The sequence below is a fragment of the Ambystoma mexicanum genome, chromosome 6q (genome assembly GCF_040938575.1).
Source record: "Ambystoma mexicanum isolate Mex_15411 chromosome 6q, UKY_AmexF1_1, whole genome shotgun sequence".
Classification (NCBI taxonomy): domain Eukaryota; kingdom Metazoa; phylum Chordata; class Amphibia; order Caudata; family Ambystomatidae; genus Ambystoma; species Ambystoma mexicanum.
In genome coordinates, this window is record NC_090937.1 from 94,843,998 (window position 1) to 94,863,698 (window position 19,701).

Consider the following 19,701-nt stretch of genomic DNA (forward strand, 5'->3'; position numbering starts at 1 on the left):
AAGCTAAAAGAGATTCAATCAGAGAACTTCTCCGATTGAATCTCTTTTAGCTTAGAAAATGTCTGCATTTCCTTTGCCAACAGCGCGGGGGCGCTGTGGCAAGGTAATCGTGTAACAGGCGGGGGCCCGGTTTAACAGCGGGGCGCGTCCCAATTTAGTTTATTTTTTTCTATAGTAGAGTGCGTGGAGCTCCTAGCCCCACGCACTCTACGTAGCCCCTTTAATTGGAAGCCTGGCGGGGCGCTTCAGGGGTGGCCCCGCCAGTATAAAATGTGCGCAAACAGCGCACTTAAATTCTGATTCCCTCCCCTGCCATGGATACAGTAATGTCATTGGCTGGCAAACAGCCAATGACATTACTGTATCTATGATGACTCACTGGCGGCGCAGGGTGTGTACGTGCGCCTGCGCCGCCTTCACACGTCTGTTGACTGTTTCTTTTTCTCCGACATCGAGTGAGAGGAGTGAACAACACACCAAACACGAGTGCTGCTGCAGCGGCGCCGTGGTAAGTACCCCATGATCCGGCCATCCCCATGTTTGTTTAACTTTTATTCTTCTCTGTTTGGGACCGGGGACTGGGGAGTGTTACTTACACTCCCCTCCCCGGGCCCAAACTATGTGGTCCACCACGGCCCAGGCCCAGTCAACACTGAACGACGTGTAGGCCTTGGCCTACACGTCGTTCAGTGTTGCTGCCGAGCTGTGAGCCTTGGTGGTAGCGGGCGGCCCGCTACCACCAAGGCGAGGGCCGCCTGGGCCTATTTGTTTTAACCCGTCCCCGGTCCGTGCCCCAAGGGCCTTGCCTTGGGCCATGCCAGCCGGACCGGTGCGCAAGGCCCAGGGCAGGCACTGGCAGGCGTGCATGGTCGCGGACCGCGGCTGCTCCGTGTTGTCCTGCTTCCAACTTCGTGCAGCTGTCCTTGCTGCTGTCGCCGTCAGATAGAGTGGAGAAAAAATGAGTAGGGCAACCTTGCCCCTGCAAGATAAAGGCGAGGTGGGGGCTTGGGCCACAGGTAGTTGGGAAAAGGTATTTGGTGGGGTTCAATATTTGCACTTCATATGAGGAGGGCGCACGTCCGCTTTATTTGTTGCTTCACGTACCAAGACACTGCGGTTACCGCTGGAGATGCAAGTGAACGCAATGCGCTCGTGGATGTGGTTATTTTGAATAGAAGGTGATTTTGATTTCCATTATTTTACAACCATTATTCATTAGAAGGGCTCTACAGGATGGGTAGTCAGTGCTCTGGGGTGAGCACCAAGGGGGTAGCAGTTGTGGGGGGAGGACACGAGGGACAGCATTGCAGTTAAACTGCATATCCCAGAATGCAATGCAACGTCGCGGGGGATTGAAAAGCTCGAAGGTGGGGGGTGCTGCAGGGCATCATAGAAAATTAGGCCACATTCACGAATGGCATTTTATCCGTCTGGGACAGTTTCATGCATGCTCTGGTATTGAGCGTTAAAGTTTGGGTTTGCTGTCAAACTCTCTGAAGTATTAACGTACCGTTCCGCAGCATTTGATTTATGGGACACCCCCACTCTGGTTCGGATATGTTATGCCCCGTATGAATCCTCACTTGTTATAACAATGGATATTGAAACCGTGCCCACGCCTTGCTCCCAGTGGGTGTAGCTTTCAAGGGAGCAGCGTTTTCAGGAGGGCTTCCAGGGGGGGTTGGGGAGGGGGCAGGCATTTAAGGTTCTTTGTTGTACAGTGCATGGGAAACAGCCCCCCCCCGTTTTGCTTCATTCATCAGAGCTTGAACACCAATGAACCTTTCGTGGTGTGTGTATCCATGGCTGGAGGGTATGAATGCACCCTGGAGTCGTTTCTAAAGAATAGCTGCATTGGGGTCACTATGAAGCTGATTGGGTGGTTAGAGCTCTGTGGGGGGATGTGACGATGACTAGCATAAATCGCTGGTGAGTTACATTACACATGCACAAGATATTTTTCTTGTGCTGTTGCTTAGATCCCGAGCATGGCCCTATACCTTGGCTCCTCAAGTACTGGATGCTCTTAGGTTCTTTAGAAGTGCCGGGGGTGCATGTGGCGGCGGCACGCAGCCTCAAGGTCATCCCGAATGCCAGCTTATGCGCTCTCGTCATTAGCACGGAGTGCAGTGCAATTAGGCAAGACAGCGCTTCCTGCTCCGGCAGCAGGGCACGTCAGCAGGCCGAATGCCAGGAAGGCCGCATGCCAGGAAGGCCGCATACAAATATTGGTACTGCCGGGCCCGCGCCACTTTTACAATGACGCCATGCTTAACGCCACTCATTCGATCCCCAGCGACATTAGTGCTCTCATCAGAAATTACCCGAGAGTGTAGAGCAGCAGATGGCCTAAAACGTGAGCAGAAGTTCTGCAGAACTCGAGGCACTGCCAGTCTGCTTTTGCAGGGTTGCTTGGTTCACCCATCGAAGGCACAACATTCAATTTGCAAAGTAAAGTCAACCACCAGTAAATGTGCGGCAGAGTGTGAGCTCATGCCTTCTGCCGTCTGCACCAGTCAGTTCGGTCGTTCAGACGATGGGCAGGTCATTTTATTCCAATGCATACATTGAACTGAGAGGATCTGTTACATTTGCACTTCTGTGCAAACTGGTTCTCCATGCAGTTAGTCATTCGCACTACACAGTCCAAAAAAGGTGTAATTGCGTGTACGCCTTTGTTTTCGCACTTCGTAGTACAAATTGCACAAATGCACCTGCCATTTACGCATGCTAGGCAGCGTTTAAAATTGATTCCTTTGGAATACTTCTGATTTCACACGACCAGCAGGCCGGTTCCAGGGGAATACAAAGCATTTGCGCCAGCTTGTACATGTCATGCTGGCGTAAATGCTTGAGCATGTGTATGACAAAGAGGATGGGGGGTTTATGGCAATCTCAATTATGTCTCATGCCCCCTCCCCGCCATGACTATGTAGAGATAAAAAGGATGTGTTCAATTTGTATGCATGCGTTTTTCGCACGCTTTTTAGTCTACGCCACATAGAATACGAACCCCAAAATGACTGGGAATAGTATGGTACCTTACAATAATCACACTGAATCCGCAGTACAACTTTCGTTTTGGACATCCTCATTCTTCCCCCACACTCCCACTCCTAGCCTCATTATTTGCACTCACACACACCGAATCACAGAACTGGGAATGCATAGTCATCCACTCTAATAATTGCCAATACTTTGGGTATACCATGGAACAGAAAAGGTGGGTTGGCAAGAGGAAGGACTTTAAAAATGGGTTAATAATAACACCTATTACAGCTCTTACAAGCGGGAGGAATCCGGTATGAAGCACTATATAAAAGAAAAACAAACAAGAGATGTAGCAATGGTCATCGGTCTGGGGGAGATCACAAGAGCAGGCCAGCAGCTGTTGTAATGTTAGGCATGGGAGTGAAGCAGGCTTGGCCAGTACAGAGAAGTTCGGCCAAGCTGTGCCAGAAGCTGTACTAGAGTGGTCATGACAGATGCAGTCCTGGATGAGGGTCCCTTTATAATGTGCAGGAATACGTGGGCCATCGATACGCATGGCGATGGTGGGGTTTGGATCAAACTAGGAACATAGACCAGGAACATTAACAAGGGGACATACATAAATAGGATTCAACATGCAGGGCCTGCTGACAATGTGTTCATTTAAGGAACATACATATGAACATACATTTTCCTGAGTGACATCATGTCCGAAGTGTTGTAGGTGTCCGTTGAGTAGTGGTGGGGGGAAGCACAGGAGGCGCTAGCCCGCAAGCTAGCAGGGTATGATAGAAAAACCGAGTACTAGTAAGCTTTAACTGTAGCATCTCCAATACTCCAAACAGTACAACCACTTCTTCCTCCAGGTTCACGGGATGTCACGTCAGGAATGAGAGAGAACCAGAGCACAGCAAAACATTATTATTATTATTTTTTAAACTGTGGCTCTTCAGGCACGTAAGCTTGTCACAGTTGCACCTGGTGCTTCCCATCACTTTAACTTCATACTAAGCAGTCTAAAGCAATCGCAAGTTATAAGTTGTGTGCATGAAAAAAAACGTCTAAATAAACAAATACATTCTAAAGTTAAAGAAATACAAAGACACATGTGACTGGTAAGTGGGTTGTCTAATGGAAGTGTGGCTGTAACACTAGTAGTACATGTGTTACAATACAAAGGTTATGAGACTTACCTGTCGCATTAATTAAGTGGTTACAAACTAAAGTAATATTTTAGCTTCCTTTCCCCCTTTCAGAAAATGCCTAAAATCCCACCTTAGTAAGAGGATGAGTGCATGTGAATGCCAGTAACAGCATGACAAACATGTTTCTATCATTACTGACTATATAATGAATTTCTTTATGCATACACCATAGTACCAGCTATTCTCAATACAAGCTGCTGTAAAATACACCATCACACTTGCACACGTAAGAATAGTGTACCACCATTAATATGTAAAACCGAATGCTTTTTTTCATATTTCGGTGGGTTTTTTGGACAGTAAATTGCACATTTTGTAGGCCATTTTTCCAAAATTTTCGCGGGGGGAGTGGGCTCGCACGCTGCGCGTGCTCGCTACTAAATTCGCCCTGGAAATTTTACGCCCCACCAACTTTCAAACTCACCAGCCGCCACTGCTAACCAGATGGCATAATGCAATTGAAAATGTGGAATGTACTTGCACCAATTGGTGAAAAAAACATTGTAAACGTTTTTGAAAAACACTGCATGCGCAAAGTTTCCTCTGGTCTTTCTTTACCCCATTTTCCCTTTTGGGGCATTTCGGGTGGAGTAGGCACATGCAGCATGCATAGCAAACACAATACCATTAGACTAAATCTAAGCCCAGCGCAGGTGATTAACCAGTTCATCACCTGTCCTTCATGCTCCACTACCAGGAAGATTTATAGATAGTGGTGATGCTAAAAGCCACATGTAAAGATGGAGACCAAAACGGTGAGAGAAATCACCTCATTAGACCATGCAGAAATCCTTAATCCAAAAGATGTGAAAATGTGTTAGGGAGAACACAATCTTGGAACCAGTCCAACATCCTGAAACAAGAACACTGTGGCCCTAGCCAATCCCACAGGATGAGACAAATCCTCGGAAACCTAAAGAACTAAAAATGAGACAGAGTGGACAGACACAAGAACACAAGAATGAGACAGAAGACCAGAAGAAAACCAGAGAGCTCCCCCTGAATCCCTAGAAATACACGGAAACTACTATTTTTTGGGAGGAGGTAGCTAAATAAGGGGATGACCCTAGAGGAGGGTCCTCAAGCCATAAAGTGAAACCAGAAGTGATTATAAAGGACCATGGTTTCCTAAACTCTTACTAGAGAATATAGCCCTGTCAGGAGAGTGCCATAAGGCTGCATGAAAAGGACCATTGACGGAGGTGCAGGAGATACCCGCCGATCTTAATGTGAAAGGTCTGGGAGTGACCGAAAGTGAATGCTTAGAAACCCAAGGTCTGGGAGAGACTTGAAGTGTACGCATAGACACCTAAGCTCTGGGGGAGACTTGAAGCGAATGTTGAGAAATGCATTGTCTGTGAGAGAACTGAAGTTAATGCTGAGAAACCATGGTCGGGGAGAGGTCTCAAGTGAATTGTGATAAACCTAAGGTTGAGGAAAAAGTGAATGGAAGGCTGAGAAACATAACGTCCCGGAGAGTCCTAAAGTAATGCTCAGAAACCCACGGTCAGGAAGTGACCGAGAAGTGAATGCTACAAGGCTGGAGTGAAGACCTAGAAAATACATTTGAGAAATCAAAGCTTGGGAGAGGTCTTGAGAGGCAGATGAAAGCAGGCTGACTGGGAAAGGGTCTAGACTGTGAGTAACCCTCAGAAGAGCTCTCCCACAGGAACATTTTTATTATTGCTCTGTAAGACTAAGGTTGGACATTTGAGAATAGAATTTATTAACTATTTTGTCCACCATTCCTTGAACTTTCTGTTGACTTCTTTAGATTGCTTTGTAGATTAGGCTGTGTCGGACTGGTAAAGGACTAATAAGATTAGGTTCAGATGTTTATTATTTACACTCATCCTCAAAGTTGTGGAGTAACTGGAGAAAGGCTGCTTTGCATCGCCCATCCCTGACATTAATTTAGAACCATCCTTATTATTTTTAGTTGTTGCCCTAGTTCCTATAGGCATTTGGACCAATCCTATCCCTAACAGAATACTGGATACAAACTTTTTTTTTTAAACCACACTTGTCTGGTGTTGCATGTGTCACTACGCGGCCTTACCACAATTAACAATCATTATATGTAATGTGTTGCCAAACACACTCATTGTAGATATCTTGAAAACCTAACAGCATTTTACAATTTCATAGTACTTCATGAGGGGGGTGTGGTGGCCTCTCAGCCAATGAGGAACCTCAGAACGGGGCCTTTACCACACGGTATAGACCCCGTTTGGAGTCTCCACAGAGCCTGAGGCCACCATCTTCCCTCGCCGGCTATCAGGTAAGTGCACTCTCCTACACCCTGCATCCCCATCCCCACTACCGTTTCCACATATTTAGTCCCCCCATCCCCTCCCAATTTAACTTGTGTTTCCTTCTTCCCTGCCAGTGCTGGGAACAGTAGTGTTACGGCACATCTTTGACACACAAAAATACACTATTTTTACCCCGGTACAACATGTACTAATACCAATATAGCTCTCAGGGGGAGGGGCATTACTGCTTCACTCAGGTTTCTAACGGCCGAACAGGGATATTACCTCATCGGTAATGCCCCGCCTCCTCAGGTTATAAAGCTTAAATGGATCGATGAGCTCAGCCCTAAGCAGTAAGCAGCATAAAAGTCTCCCTGCAGATTGAAACCACCTGGCTACCGTAAGCAAGTTTGTCTCATTTGTGTTACCTTTTCAGCAGGAGCAGGACAGCGTTAGAGGTGCTGGCGTCCAACCCAGTGGTTGGCTCATCTAAGAACAAGATGGAAGGGTCAGTTATGAGCTCCATCCCAATGCTTGTTCTCTTCCGCTCTCCTCCAGACACGCCTCGGAGAAACGCAGTGCCCACCTAGTGAACGAAAAAAAAGCCGTTTTCTCTTTCTTTGTATCTTAATTGCGGTCCTTGCAGATAGAGACTATTTTATTCACATTACAAGAAAAAACAATTAAAAGTCTTCAATTCACCCGTTACCATACTATCTTGATAATACAAATATGTCCAAGTGCTCTAAAAAGGACATCTTCAAATTCATAACAATTTCAAATCAATCAGTAAATAAATGATACTAATATATACTCTTTTTTAAAATAAAACCATCTTTTCACTGATGAAATATACAAGAAACGTGCACGTTCCCATAGTGATCATGATTCACTGAATTTCCAATGAAATATGTTTTTCTTTTCCCTGCCAGCACATTAAAATGATGTCATTCACTCAAGAAAGAAATCCTATTAATTTTTAAAAGGGGCGTAATGATTCTGGGCAGTTATGCCATAATCATACCAAACAAAATGGTGCACCTTTCTACAATTTATGTCACAAATTGTTGAATTATTAATTTAGAATAAATTATGGACCACTGTCCAGTGCAAACATGATATATACATTGTTATTTACTGATGAGGCACAATGTATATTGTGTGTTCGTCCTAAGCAGGATTTCTTAACACATTCCATAGGATTGTATGAATGTATATATGCATGCATGTATGTAAAGTATGTATGGGATTCCTAAAGCACAATCATACATAGAAAGCCACAGAGCACTGTAATCAGGGAGTTATAAACAGGGAGCGGGGTAGTAAAGGAGCTGGGATGGGTATGGGGAGCAGGAGAAGGGGGAGCTCCCAAGGTGGAGAAGCAGTGGGGTGAGCAGCAAATGGCAACATTTTCTTTTTAAGAGTATGGTCTTAAGGTCCATACTGAAGTTAAGGATGGAGCCTGTCTTACCTGCATTTAGAACCTGTTCTAGAAATAGGGTGCATAGCAGGGGGAGGTCTGTTTCCTGTTTTGTTCCCTATTACAGTACTTTTTTTTCCAGTCTGGTGATGTTTTGGCTTCTATTGGTATGCTGGCCCTCGGGTATGGTAAGTTTGGTATCCAGATAAAGTGATTATTTGCTTGTGGTTGCTTTGTAGGTGATGCCGGTTGTCATGAACATAATGCATGCTTGAAAGGTTAATCAGCGTGGATCCTTGTGGATGGGGGATATGTCATTGATGTGTTTAAGTCCTGTGATTAGGTGTGCCTCAGTTTGTTGGGCAGCTTTCCGGGAGGCTAAGGTGGCATCTGGGACTTCAGTGAGTAGGGGGATGCCATCTTTCAGGTGGGAGAAGAGTAGGGCTTGGTTGACTGTTTTGAAACTTGCATCCATGATGCAGCTCATGATGGCGAGTGTTGTATATGAAGCCCCAGGAAAGACGACCTTAACTGAAGTACTACCTTAAGAACAGCAGGGAGGGAACACCAGGGGAAAGGAAAGAGGAAGAGGAGGGGTTTCTAAAGCCTGGGACAGATTGACGTAAAGGAGAATAAAGAAAGTTTCACCATTCCTCTGCCTCTGTTTCTCTGTGTGTATTTGGGATACCCATAGGTGGCGAGGAGACTATACCTCACATCCCTTGCACAGGGAAATACAGAGAGGTATGTGGTTGAGCATGATGTGTATGGATATGTGGTGTGTCCAGTCCAAAGGATTCCAACAATAATTGATAATATTTTGATTTTTTTCAAACCCTAAGCAAGAGGAACATGAACGGTCGCTGAAAACACAAATGGCAAACACAGCCAAATGTATTTCTCAGGTTTCTATTCACTAAAATAATTTGACTTGGGGTACACCATAGTACAACTGTTGAAAAGAAGCAAACCCCAAGGGAATTACTTTGAGCTTAAGAAATCACCCCTGCAAATGTTAGGCAGTAGCATGCCTCTAATACTAAAAGTGGTGCACCATGTGTAAAGAAACATTTTCTGATACATGTTTTACATAAATATATAGATATTTTCATGGAAATTTTTTTAGTTGCAGGGTCGTTAATCCAAGAACTTAATGCAACTGGAATTCAGCTAAAGCTACCTTAACTTCACGCCCCGTTTTGAAGCCTATGACCACAATGTTGAATTCACAGATGACATCCTTAGCTACTATTTTGGAGAAAGGGGCACCTCCTTCTCCATTTAGTATTAAACAAACTACTGCACAGAATAACACCAAACCACACATGGATCGTGAGTCAGCACTTTGTGCCCAAGTTGTTTTGGACCCGGTCCAAATCCGTCCAGTGGTCCGAGCTGTGCAGTGGAGCAAAAATTGGCCTCTTTTCTCTGTAGGAAAATGAATGAGGACTAGGCCGCAACTTTAAAAAAAAAATGTTTTCTTAATATCCTTTTCATTTTTTAACAAAACATTCCCAAACTGTGCAGTCTGCACGGGCCCGTGCATCCCCAGAATGTCTTCAGAATGTCAGACAAATCTGTTGCACGGGTCAAAAGTAATTAGCAATTTATTTTTTCTGGTTTCCTATGTGAGTCTGACTCACCTTAAACTATAGGGCGGCGACCTGTAATAAAACACTTACAGTCAATTCAATAACAAAAGATACATGTCAAGAGGAATTTCCCTCATAATTATTTGAAAAGATGGGTGCATTAAACAATTATGTTTCACATATTTCATTGAACATGTTGCAAACATTAAGCAGTACTGTCTCGCAGTAAAGCACATGTATTACCTGATATTTGCAATAGGAATTTGCATCTAAAAACAGGAATTGGTCTAAGAAACTGTAAACTAAACCAATGAACTCTCCACCCATGAATGTCATCCCTTTGGTGTCTGGGAATGCAGCGGGATATACCTGTTGCTGCATTCATTGTAAAGAAGGCATAGAATATAATCAGCAATCACAATCCACAGTCTATGAAGGTCGAGAATCAAATAAGTGAAGTGTGACCAAGGCCAAACAGAACACACAGGAACCACAGTACCTTTATTTACAAGTAACCAGATAGGGTGGATACATATATGTGGTGCGGGGTCCCAATTGCGCTCTTGGCTAAAACGTACACTTTGCGCGTGATACCAAGCAGCTAGCTTCTTGATCTCACAGTCGCAGGGATATAGCAACCTTCACGCCTCTTGATTTCCCAGTCTCTCTGATGTAGTGCACAGCTTGTTTATTGTCTCTCTAAGTCATAATGATAGAGTGTCCTGCTTGCCTCCTGGCAACCTAGGGATCTAGCACCATATTTCCATCTGGACAATCTTGTTCCAAGGAATTTAGTGCCACGTTTGCGTTTTTGCAACCTAGAGATATAATGCCCAGAGCACTTCTTGATATGCTTTCCAGCAAGTACTCCCCCCCCTCACCCCGGCCCCTACTTTAGGGGATAGGTCTGGCCCACATAATCTCACCCTCTACCCATGGATCACTCACTTCGGCTAAATGCAATTCCTTTGACACACACCTACCTGCAAGTATTTCCCCCTTTTTGCATATGATCTATTTTTGGCTCAGATCTTCTCTTTTGATGGTCACAGGGGGGCCAGTAGTAATACCTTTGATGCACGTATTTCTTCCCCATTGCATAGCATAGCCCAGCTGTCAGATTGTGTTGTTGACCCGAGCAGCCCTGGGTTACCCTCCTTGACCAAGGTCTTCTCTATTATCTGTCTCTTGCTATGGTCTGTGATGGAGCCCTCAGCAGGCTTTCAGATATCCTGTGCAGGCTCTGAATCTCCCACTCTAGCCTTCCCTCACCACCTGCTTCTGCCCCACAGGATAGATATGGCTCTGTCTCTCTCTCAGGGTGTTTCTTTCTTTCTGTATTTCATTCTGAGCAATGGTCTGGTTTGCCCTTTGGTCAGCTCTTTCAGGATCCGGTTCACTGTATAGGTCTGGCTCTCTGCTGTAGAGTGTTTTGGGATATATAAACCAACGCTTGCTAATGTAAAGAATTGATGAAATATACTAATAAAAACATACTAACCATGGAAGCCAGAAGCGGACTGACTGTATAACTATGTCAATTGCAATAATGGCAATGAAGCAAACGTGCCGTGTATACACAGCAAAGAGGCCGTAAGCAAAGAATGGCTGAAAGAATTGTATTCATCTCTAAAGCACTAATTGGCTGAATACCAGGCTGTAACTTAAAACAAAATAAATTATCTTATCATTTGCCATGAGCAAGTACTCAGGAAATGGGCAACAGTCCGAATAAACTGGAATAATTGCACCCCACACATCGAAAAGTGGCGCTCTCTCTTACCTATAATAGCGGGCTGCAGTGCAGAAGCGCTGTGTTGTGTGTGTATTGCATCGTCCAAAGAAAAGGGGTGATTGAGAGGGAAGGCAATTGTCTACAACAGGAATGGCGTCCCTATTCATGAAGACATAGGTCCTTGTTCTGTCCTGCTCTGGTGGGGGGAAAGCCTTACAGACTCACTGCTATTCACTGGAACTCTCAGGCATACAAGGAGGGACGGAACCAGTGTATCAATGGATCCTTCTTTTAATCTCTCCATACACAGTCTGCCTTTCGCCCCTTCTCGCCCCTAATCTTCCTCCCTTCCCCACTTGCGGGCTCAGCTGCTTCCCTATTGGCTGACTGGGCATTTTGTTCTGGTGATGCGCGGGGCCTCTGGAGGGTGGTGGGGCCTGTGGAAAGCTCAGATGAGTTGGAAAAGTTATTTTCAACAATTTCAGAGGCAAGCATGCAGGGGTGTGTTGTTGGGAATGTGGAGGCCGTCAAAACCCCCACAGGCCAACACAAGTGTGACATCTTGTCTATTATGGAGGAACTGAAGGGAATTCTATGACAAGACTGGAGGTGAGCATTATGCTTTATCTTATTACTACTCATCAGCAGTTTCAACAAACTATAACAAAACTAACAACTTCTGAAAATGTCCAAAAGGTGACTTTTCTGCCTTAGAACGACAACTCCCATAGTCCCTGTAGTCCATCTCCACACCAGCTCAGCTATGACCACTTCCTGTCCCTGAGCTCCTCCTCTTCTTTTACTGCTCTTCAAGCAGATAAGTACACATTTTGTCACCTCTTCATGATATGATCTTAAAGGACATTCTGTTGGAGTAGTTAGAGAAGAAAAGCTATGCAGAGTCATAAGCAGGGTTGCTAGCGTAGCGCAGTGCGCATTGTATATATATTTAGGATATGCAAAGGCGTGTAGGAATGACGGCGCGCCGTCGGTAACTTTATTAGATAAAACAGTGGCGAGTCCGGACCCGTGCTCCGAGCAAGTAAGTATTTTAGTGTTTTACTTTTGTAAACTATTGTCTGCGTCGAGCGGCCCCGTGCCTGATTACCTGCACACTAGGGGTCAGGAGCCGCCGCAGACCTCAGCACGTATCAGAGAAGCCTCAACTTCATGAGGGAAGAGTGCTCCGGCCCCCACCCTTGGGGAGGCGGAGCCGGAGCCTCTTCAGAGCCACGTAGCAAGAAAGCTTCCGCTTCACGAGGGAAAAGTACTCCGGCCCCCACCCTTGGGGAGGCAGGGACGGAGCCTCTTCAGAGCCGTAGTCACATTTTGTATGCGACACAGCGATGTAAAGAAGCCGGGCCCGGCGGTGATTGCTACGCTCTGCTGAAGAGCTTGAAAAGGACTGAATTGCTCACCGTTACAACACCGCAGTGCAGTACATAATAAAAGAAGCTCCTGAGAAGCGGAGCGGCCGGCGAGGAAGGATTCTTCCCTCCTTCCATGAACAAGACACATTTTGGCCTCCTAAGCACACGAAGCCTAGATTGAGAGGCATACTAAGTACATACATCCTGATTTTGGTAGTGAAAAGACAGCAGTCCGGTGCAGCCACAAGTATACCAAAATAAAAAATAATAATAATAAATAAAAATAAAGAAAATAATGATTAAAGAATAAAGAGTATACAGGTACCAGACCAAGCAGCGTGGGCGTGCCCAGACACCATCACAGATACCAGGCACACAGCAAGTGCCTAAGCATGTCGGGGTTCTATTGGAGCGAGGAGGAGCAATCCTTAAATCTCGCTGCCAGTTTTAAGGAGGTGCTAGGAAATTCGCTGGTCGATGCAGTGGCCCAAAGGGTGAGACCCCTGCAAGAAAGACTGAAGATGCTAGAGGCAATGCTGAACCAGCCCAAATGTAGCACCATAGAGACTGTACGCACGCCCACGGAACCCTCAGAGATAGGGTGTAAGGGGAGTACTCAGGCCCAAAAGAGGAAATCCTCTTGTGACCCCTAGAGCCCAGCGGATGGGGCAAAAGAGAAGGCCCCGGAGGTTGCCGACGCCTTCGCAAAGCTCAAAGAAGCCTACTGCAGCGCCAGGCACTGCCAGACCTCACAACCCCCACTCCAGGGGAGGAGAATTGTGGAGAAGATGACCGAGGCTCGGAAGAAGAGCCAGCAGAGGGAGACCTCTCCTCGCATGAGGGTGAGGAGACTGTAGAAGAAGATTGGGCTAAGACCAGCAGGGGAAAGAGAGCCCACCAGGAGAAACATATCGAAGAGGATCAGTAGGACATGTTCAACCCAGATAGCATCCAAAACCCAAGATCCTCAGACTGGCAACTGTCCCCCAGAGTTGCGTAGTATGTGACGGTGAGGCTAAGGAAGGCCCTAGACAAGGAAGTTAGACAGCTCCTACACGCAGAATGGCTGCAACCAGACCTTCCCGGAAAGGTAGCGGAGACCCCTGAGCTGGATCCTAAAATGCTGACATTTGTATCCAAGACTAGTAAGGACCCCCGCAAGGGTATCGACAGATCTTGGAAGAGTTGTCAGAAGAAAGTGCTGGATTTGGCAGGGCCCCTCACAAAAATTATGGATCTTGCGGAGAGAGCTAAAGATACAGGGGAAGAAGTGGACCCCAATGCCTTAGCAGGCTGGGCCCAAAGGGCTATCTGCCTCCTGGGGAATGCAAACTGCGCTATTGCCTCGGAGAGGAGGAGAGGTCTGCTGCTCAAAATCGACCCGAAGCTGAGCGACCTCGTGTCTTACGAAGCAGGAGAGACAGCACAAGGGCTCCTTTTCAGAGAGACTTTTGGGAAGAAGATGGGCCGGTTTGTCGGCACCTACACATCATTGGAGAAAGCACAAGCCTCCATTTGGAAAATATTCCCGTACAGAGTTTTTGCCAGGACCGGCCGCTTCAGGGGTTGTGCGGCAGGTCGAAATAAACGAGGGAGAAAACCCCCCCATCCCAGAGCGCAATACTGGGAAAACAGACAGCAGGATGCCTTCTACCCAGCCAGGGGACGTTTAGCCAGAGGTTGCAGAGGAAGAGGTTCTGGCCGAGGCCAAGGTTTTACTCCAGGTGAGAGCTATGTCATACCCTCCTGTGGGGGGAGGACCAGTATGTTCTGGCCAAATTGGTGCGCGCTTTCCAGCGATGCCTGGATTTTGTAAACCGTAAGAGGCCTGCAGCTAAAGTTTATAGACCCACCAGTGCAGTCGCACCGGCCTCACCAGCAACGCCTGTCACACACAACGCAGGAGTGCCTAGACCACGAGCTGTCACTACTAGTACAGAAATAAGCCATAGAGATGTGCCCAGAATCCCCAAGCTTTATACGCAACATGTTTCTAGTGCACAGAAAAGAAAAGGTCCGCCCAGTGATAAATCTCAAAGAACTGAACAGTTGGATCTTATACCATCAACTCAAGATGGAAGTCATTCACCAGCTCAGGGACTCCCTGAGAAAGGGGCACTGGCTGATAAGACTGGATCGGAAGGATGACTACCTGACGGTGCCAGTGCAGGAGAGCTTCAGGACGTTTCTGGCTTTTCGCTGGAGCAAGCAATTCTGGCAATTGAAGACGATTCCGTTTGGGCTTGCGTCAGCGCAGTGGACTTTCACCAAGTTGATGACGCCAGTGGCGGCAGCGATATGAGAGACAGGTATTAGATTGATCATATATCTGGACAATCTATTGCTCCTGGCGGAAGACCGGGAAGCGCCAGTATACCAGACGAGATGTGTGCAAGACCTGCTCTTGTCCTTGGGTTTCCTAGTGAATGTGGAAAAATCAGACACCAAGCCGCACAGAGATTAGATTTTCTGGGATTCGTCCTGGACACCAAGAGAGCAAATCTGGAGGTCCCGGCCCAGAAGATACGATATATCAAGAGGGAGATCAGAGGATGCCTGAGAGATCAGGTGGTTTCCCTCAGAGTTCTAGCGAGAATAGTAGGACTGTTAGCAGCCTTTATTCGGGCCATATTTCCAGGTCCTTTGCATTATCGAGCGTTGCAGAGGTTGAAGATAAAGCACTTGCAGCAAGGCTTGAAGTATCATCAGCTAGTACCGTTAGACCCAGAGTCCATCACAGAGCTGGAATGGTGGTTGCAGAATATGGATGCGTTGAATGGGCGTGCCATTTTTGGAGATCGGCCATACCTGATCATAGAGTCGGACGCCAGCCGTCTAGGCTGGGGATCAAGATGCGGAAATCTGCAGACAGGCGGCAAGTGGAGCGAAGAGGAGCTTTGCCTTCACATAAACTGCCTAGAGCTTTTTGCGGATCCTTCGCATCAAAGCGTTCACAAGAGACAAGGTGAAGTCATGCGTCCTGCTGAAGATGGACAACATCTCTGCAGTTCAAGACATAAATCACCTAGGAGGTATGAGGTACAGAATGCTGACCGAGCTGGTAAAGGACTTTTGGCATTGTTGCCTTCAGTCAGGGGCATCAGTGACAGCGGAGTATCTACCCGGAGCACTGAACGTGGAGGCCGACTGGAACTCGCAGTACCTTACAGAATCCAGCAACTGGAAGCTGGATCCGACAGTGTTTCAGATGCTTGATCGGAGGTGGGGTCCAGTGCACATGGATCTCTTTGCGTCTCGCCTCAATGCGCAGACAGCTGACTACTTCAGCTGGAGGCTTGATCCAGGGGCTTGAGGAACAGAAGTGTTCCTACAGAACTGGTTGAGCGGCCTCCACTACGCCTTTCCTCCCTTCATGATGCTGAGCAGAGTTGTAGCGAAGTTCTCGGAGGGAGAGAGCAGAGTTAATTTTAGTAGCGCCACTATGGAAGTCACAAGTATGGTTCCCGACTCTGATGGAGCTCGCAGTAGACCTGCCAAGAGTACTTCCAGAAGGGGACCAACTGCTCACGGACCCAGCTGGGTTGTGTCATCCTTTGAGAGTGAGAGGGACACTCCCGCTCATCATGTGCAGGACATCAGGAGACGTTTTGGGCGCTGCCAGGCATTTCGGGGCAAGCTGCAGAGCTCATCGCACAATCATGGGCTCCTTCAACTAGGAGGAACTACAACACGACTTGGGCCAAGTGGACTAATTGGTGTAAAGGGAGAAGTCATACAAAAACTGAAAGGAGCAGGAGAACTCTAGCCTATGGAGGATGTTCCTATAATGACGTATCAAAATGTATTTTTAGCTGATACACAAATTACAGAAATAGTGAATCAATCACAAGCTATTAAACATAATTACAAAACATGGCAGGACAGCAATAATTTGCCTAAAAATGGCTAAAAAAAGTCAACCACACTTACCATTCATAGTGCAACATTCAAACAAAACTCAACAATCAGTGGCAATCATCCAAACAATAATTTCTAAAAGAAAAAAAGGAAACTGTAAATAATTGAGGAGAAAAATTCATGAGTTCTCCCCACAACTAGACTCATTATTTTAGTCTTAATGAAGAAAGCAATAGAAATCAATAAAACACAATCTATCGCAAAGGTGGATCACAACAGAAAAGTACAAGGATCACATCCCTTTGGTTTTCATTTTTCTCAACCGGTTTCGACGTGGAGTGTTGATTTTAACAACGTCTTCATCCGGATGCAGATGTAACCATACTTATATGCATAAACTGCTGTATTCAACAAGTAAATTAAGTAGAATGTCCGCAAAGTGGGGCTTCGGCCTGTGTCCCAACTTGTCACAAAACCTTAAGGGGTCTATACTAGAACTGGAGGTGTCTAGAAATAATAATTGCTTGATGGAAACAAATGTAGACAGAATCTACAGAGTTAGCCGGATTTATTGGATAGGCTAAGAACTGTGCGCGGATTGGAGAAGTTGAATCTGATAATCTCCGTACTGGAAAGAATACACCCGCGAACACTGCGCATGCGCGTAGGCCAGAAGAAAGCAGAAAGGTGAAGGGAGAAGTCTTCATCCCATTTCTGCCCCTGTAGTAGCCATATTGAATTTTCTAGCGCAGCTACTACAGGACGGAAAAGCTTTTGGTACCCTACGAGTGTACAGATCGGCGATCTCAGCAGGGCACCTACCGATCGAAGGAGTGCCTGCGGGGGAACACCCGGCAGTAGTGAGGCTCATTAGAGGAACTAGGTTTAAAGTACCACCAGAGCCTAGATAGAAATCAATGTGGACGTGACAACGGTTCTGCTGCTGTTGGAGAGCTGGCCAACAAACAGATACCTGTCCGTTAAGAAGCTATCGGGCAAGTTGGAAATGCTACTTTGCCTCGAATCCTGTAAGCGAGTATCAGATATCAGAGCGCTGGAGAGTAGTAGGAAATCCTTCGGGCCGGAAGGAGTAACCTTTTCGGTAGCGAAAAGGACTAAGACTGGGACCTTGACGGTGCATTATCCGTATTTCCCAAGTAATACCAAGTGGTGTGTTGCGAGCTGCATTAAGGAGTATGAGACCAGGGAAGCAGAGAACAAAACTACGGGTACTACCCAATTACTCATAGCGCGTAGAAAGCCGACAACAGCGACTATTGCTATATGGATCAAGGAAGTGATGCAATCAGCATGCATTGATTTCAGCAAGTATGGAGCTCACTCTGTAAGGGGAGCTATGGCTTCTAAAGCCTTTATGACAGGAGCATCATTGCAAGAGATTATCTTAGCAGCAGATTGGGCTAGTGATCATACTTTTAAAGAGTTTTACTTTAAGCCAAGTCTAGCCGTTACGGTATTGAGGAAGCTTTGAAAAAGCATAATGCTATCCTCCATTCTTGTCATAGAAAGAAGATTACCCCTGCTAGCTCCGCAGGGAGTATTAATTCTATTATATTAATTCTATTAAAGACTAGGAGGTGAGCATTAATATCCCGCCCATGCATGTATTGCTGATGATTGTGTTTGATGAAATGATAACAATACATGAACACCACCCTGATGTTCTGCTTGTATCTTCCCTAGGAGAGGAGCAGAAGAATAATTGAGGGAGGAGGCTAGTCGACAGGATTCGAGCAGATAGCCAGAGAAGTATTGGCGCCCAGTTTTGAGTGGAAGAAGTCTTTGCGCTGTTGGCGAGACAGAGTTGTGGAATTTGAGTGACAGTTCAGAGCACGTAAAAGAGAGAAGAAGCTCAGGGACAGGAAGTGGTCATAGCTGAGCTGGTGTGGAGATGGACTACAAGGACTATGGGAGTTGTAGTTCTAAGGAAGAAAAGTCACCTTTTGGACATTTTCAGAAATTGTTAGTTTTGTTATAGTTTGTTGAAACTGCTGAGGAGTGGTAATAAAGAAATTTGAAGCACAATGCTCGCCTCCTAGTCTTTAATAGAATTAATACTCCCTGGGCAGCTAGCAGGGGTAATCTTCATTCGCGCTAATCTTTGGTCCAGGTTGTATGGGATGGATAAGAAGATGAAAAACATGGAGGAGGTTGGTGGGTCTGTCGGCCATCCAGACATCAGTGGATGTACTGGAAACCCAGTTGGATGTTTTTGGTATCTTATTCATGGAGGAAGGTGGGATTGAAGTGACCATCGACCTGGCCTAGAGAGTTGGAAGACGTGGAAACAGCCCAAGGTCAGTCCTATTGCAATGCCACTATTATCCTGAGTAGCTAAAGATCTGGAACAAACCAAAGTCCTATGGTCATGTGACTTCCAAAGTCTCCATCTTTTAGGATCGATGGTGTACATGCTTGCCCGACGAAAGCAGAGCACTGCACAATGGTTGCAGAGGCATGGTGCAGGCTACCGCTGGGGCTATCCATTCTCCATTGTATTTGAGAGGGAAGGTACACAGTACTCTTGACGACAGAGGATGATATTGAGAGGGTCAATTGCTGGGTCCAATCGTGGTTGTGACAAGGAACCAGGGCGAAGAGATGGAGCTCAGGACCGGGAGAGGAGAGACGGACTAAGAACGGCAGAGGGGGCCAGAAAGTTCAAGAATTTGAATACTCTCTCCCCGAAGAAGCGACAGTGAGGGTTCTTTATGACTTGGTGCTGAAAGCCATGATCCCCACATACAGTTCAGCAGCTGTTGCCTGCCATTAAACTTGGAGTGTTCATCGTCAATGTGGGATTGGTTGGGTAATGAGATTCTGGTTGAGTAAGGGAGTGGTGGGTCTGAGACTGGTTGGATGAGGTAGTAATGTTTGTGTAAGGGTTGGAAGTACGTGAAGCGAAGGGGGAGGTGGGAGCTCTGGTGATTTGACTCAAGCTCCGGGTTGGCAGGAGGGACGAGTCAAATGCCTTTGGGATTAAGGGTGGGGATCAACAGGGGTTTGCGGGGGGGGGGGGTCAATGAGAGGTTTGTTGGTTTTTCAGGTTTTTGGTTAATATTTGTGGGTTTTTTCCATGTTTTTATTTTTTGTCTCCCATTGGAGAGGGCACTAGGGAAGGTGGGGTGACAAGGAGCGGGAGGGATGAAGTTACAACAGTGTCTAGAGGGAGTTTATGGGAGATGCTCATGCAGCGCTGAGATGTCAGGAATGCAATTGGTTGAACCAAGTAAACCTTATGAGAATTGTATGCG

At 46.4% G+C, this 19,701-nt stretch overlaps 1 protein-coding gene across 1 annotated transcript in view; it reads right to left on the reverse strand.

Moving 5' to 3' along the window:
* LOC138515171 (broad substrate specificity ATP-binding cassette transporter ABCG2-like) overlaps positions 1 to 19,701 on the reverse strand; it is an 861,659-nt gene that overhangs the window by 632,638 nt on the left and 209,320 nt on the right. The window contains exon 5 of the mRNA XM_069630157.1: positions 6,880 to 7,037. Coding sequence (XP_069486258.1) covers positions 6,880 to 7,037 — 158 coding nt within the window. The remainder of the gene's footprint in view (positions 1 to 6,879; positions 7,038 to 19,701) is intronic.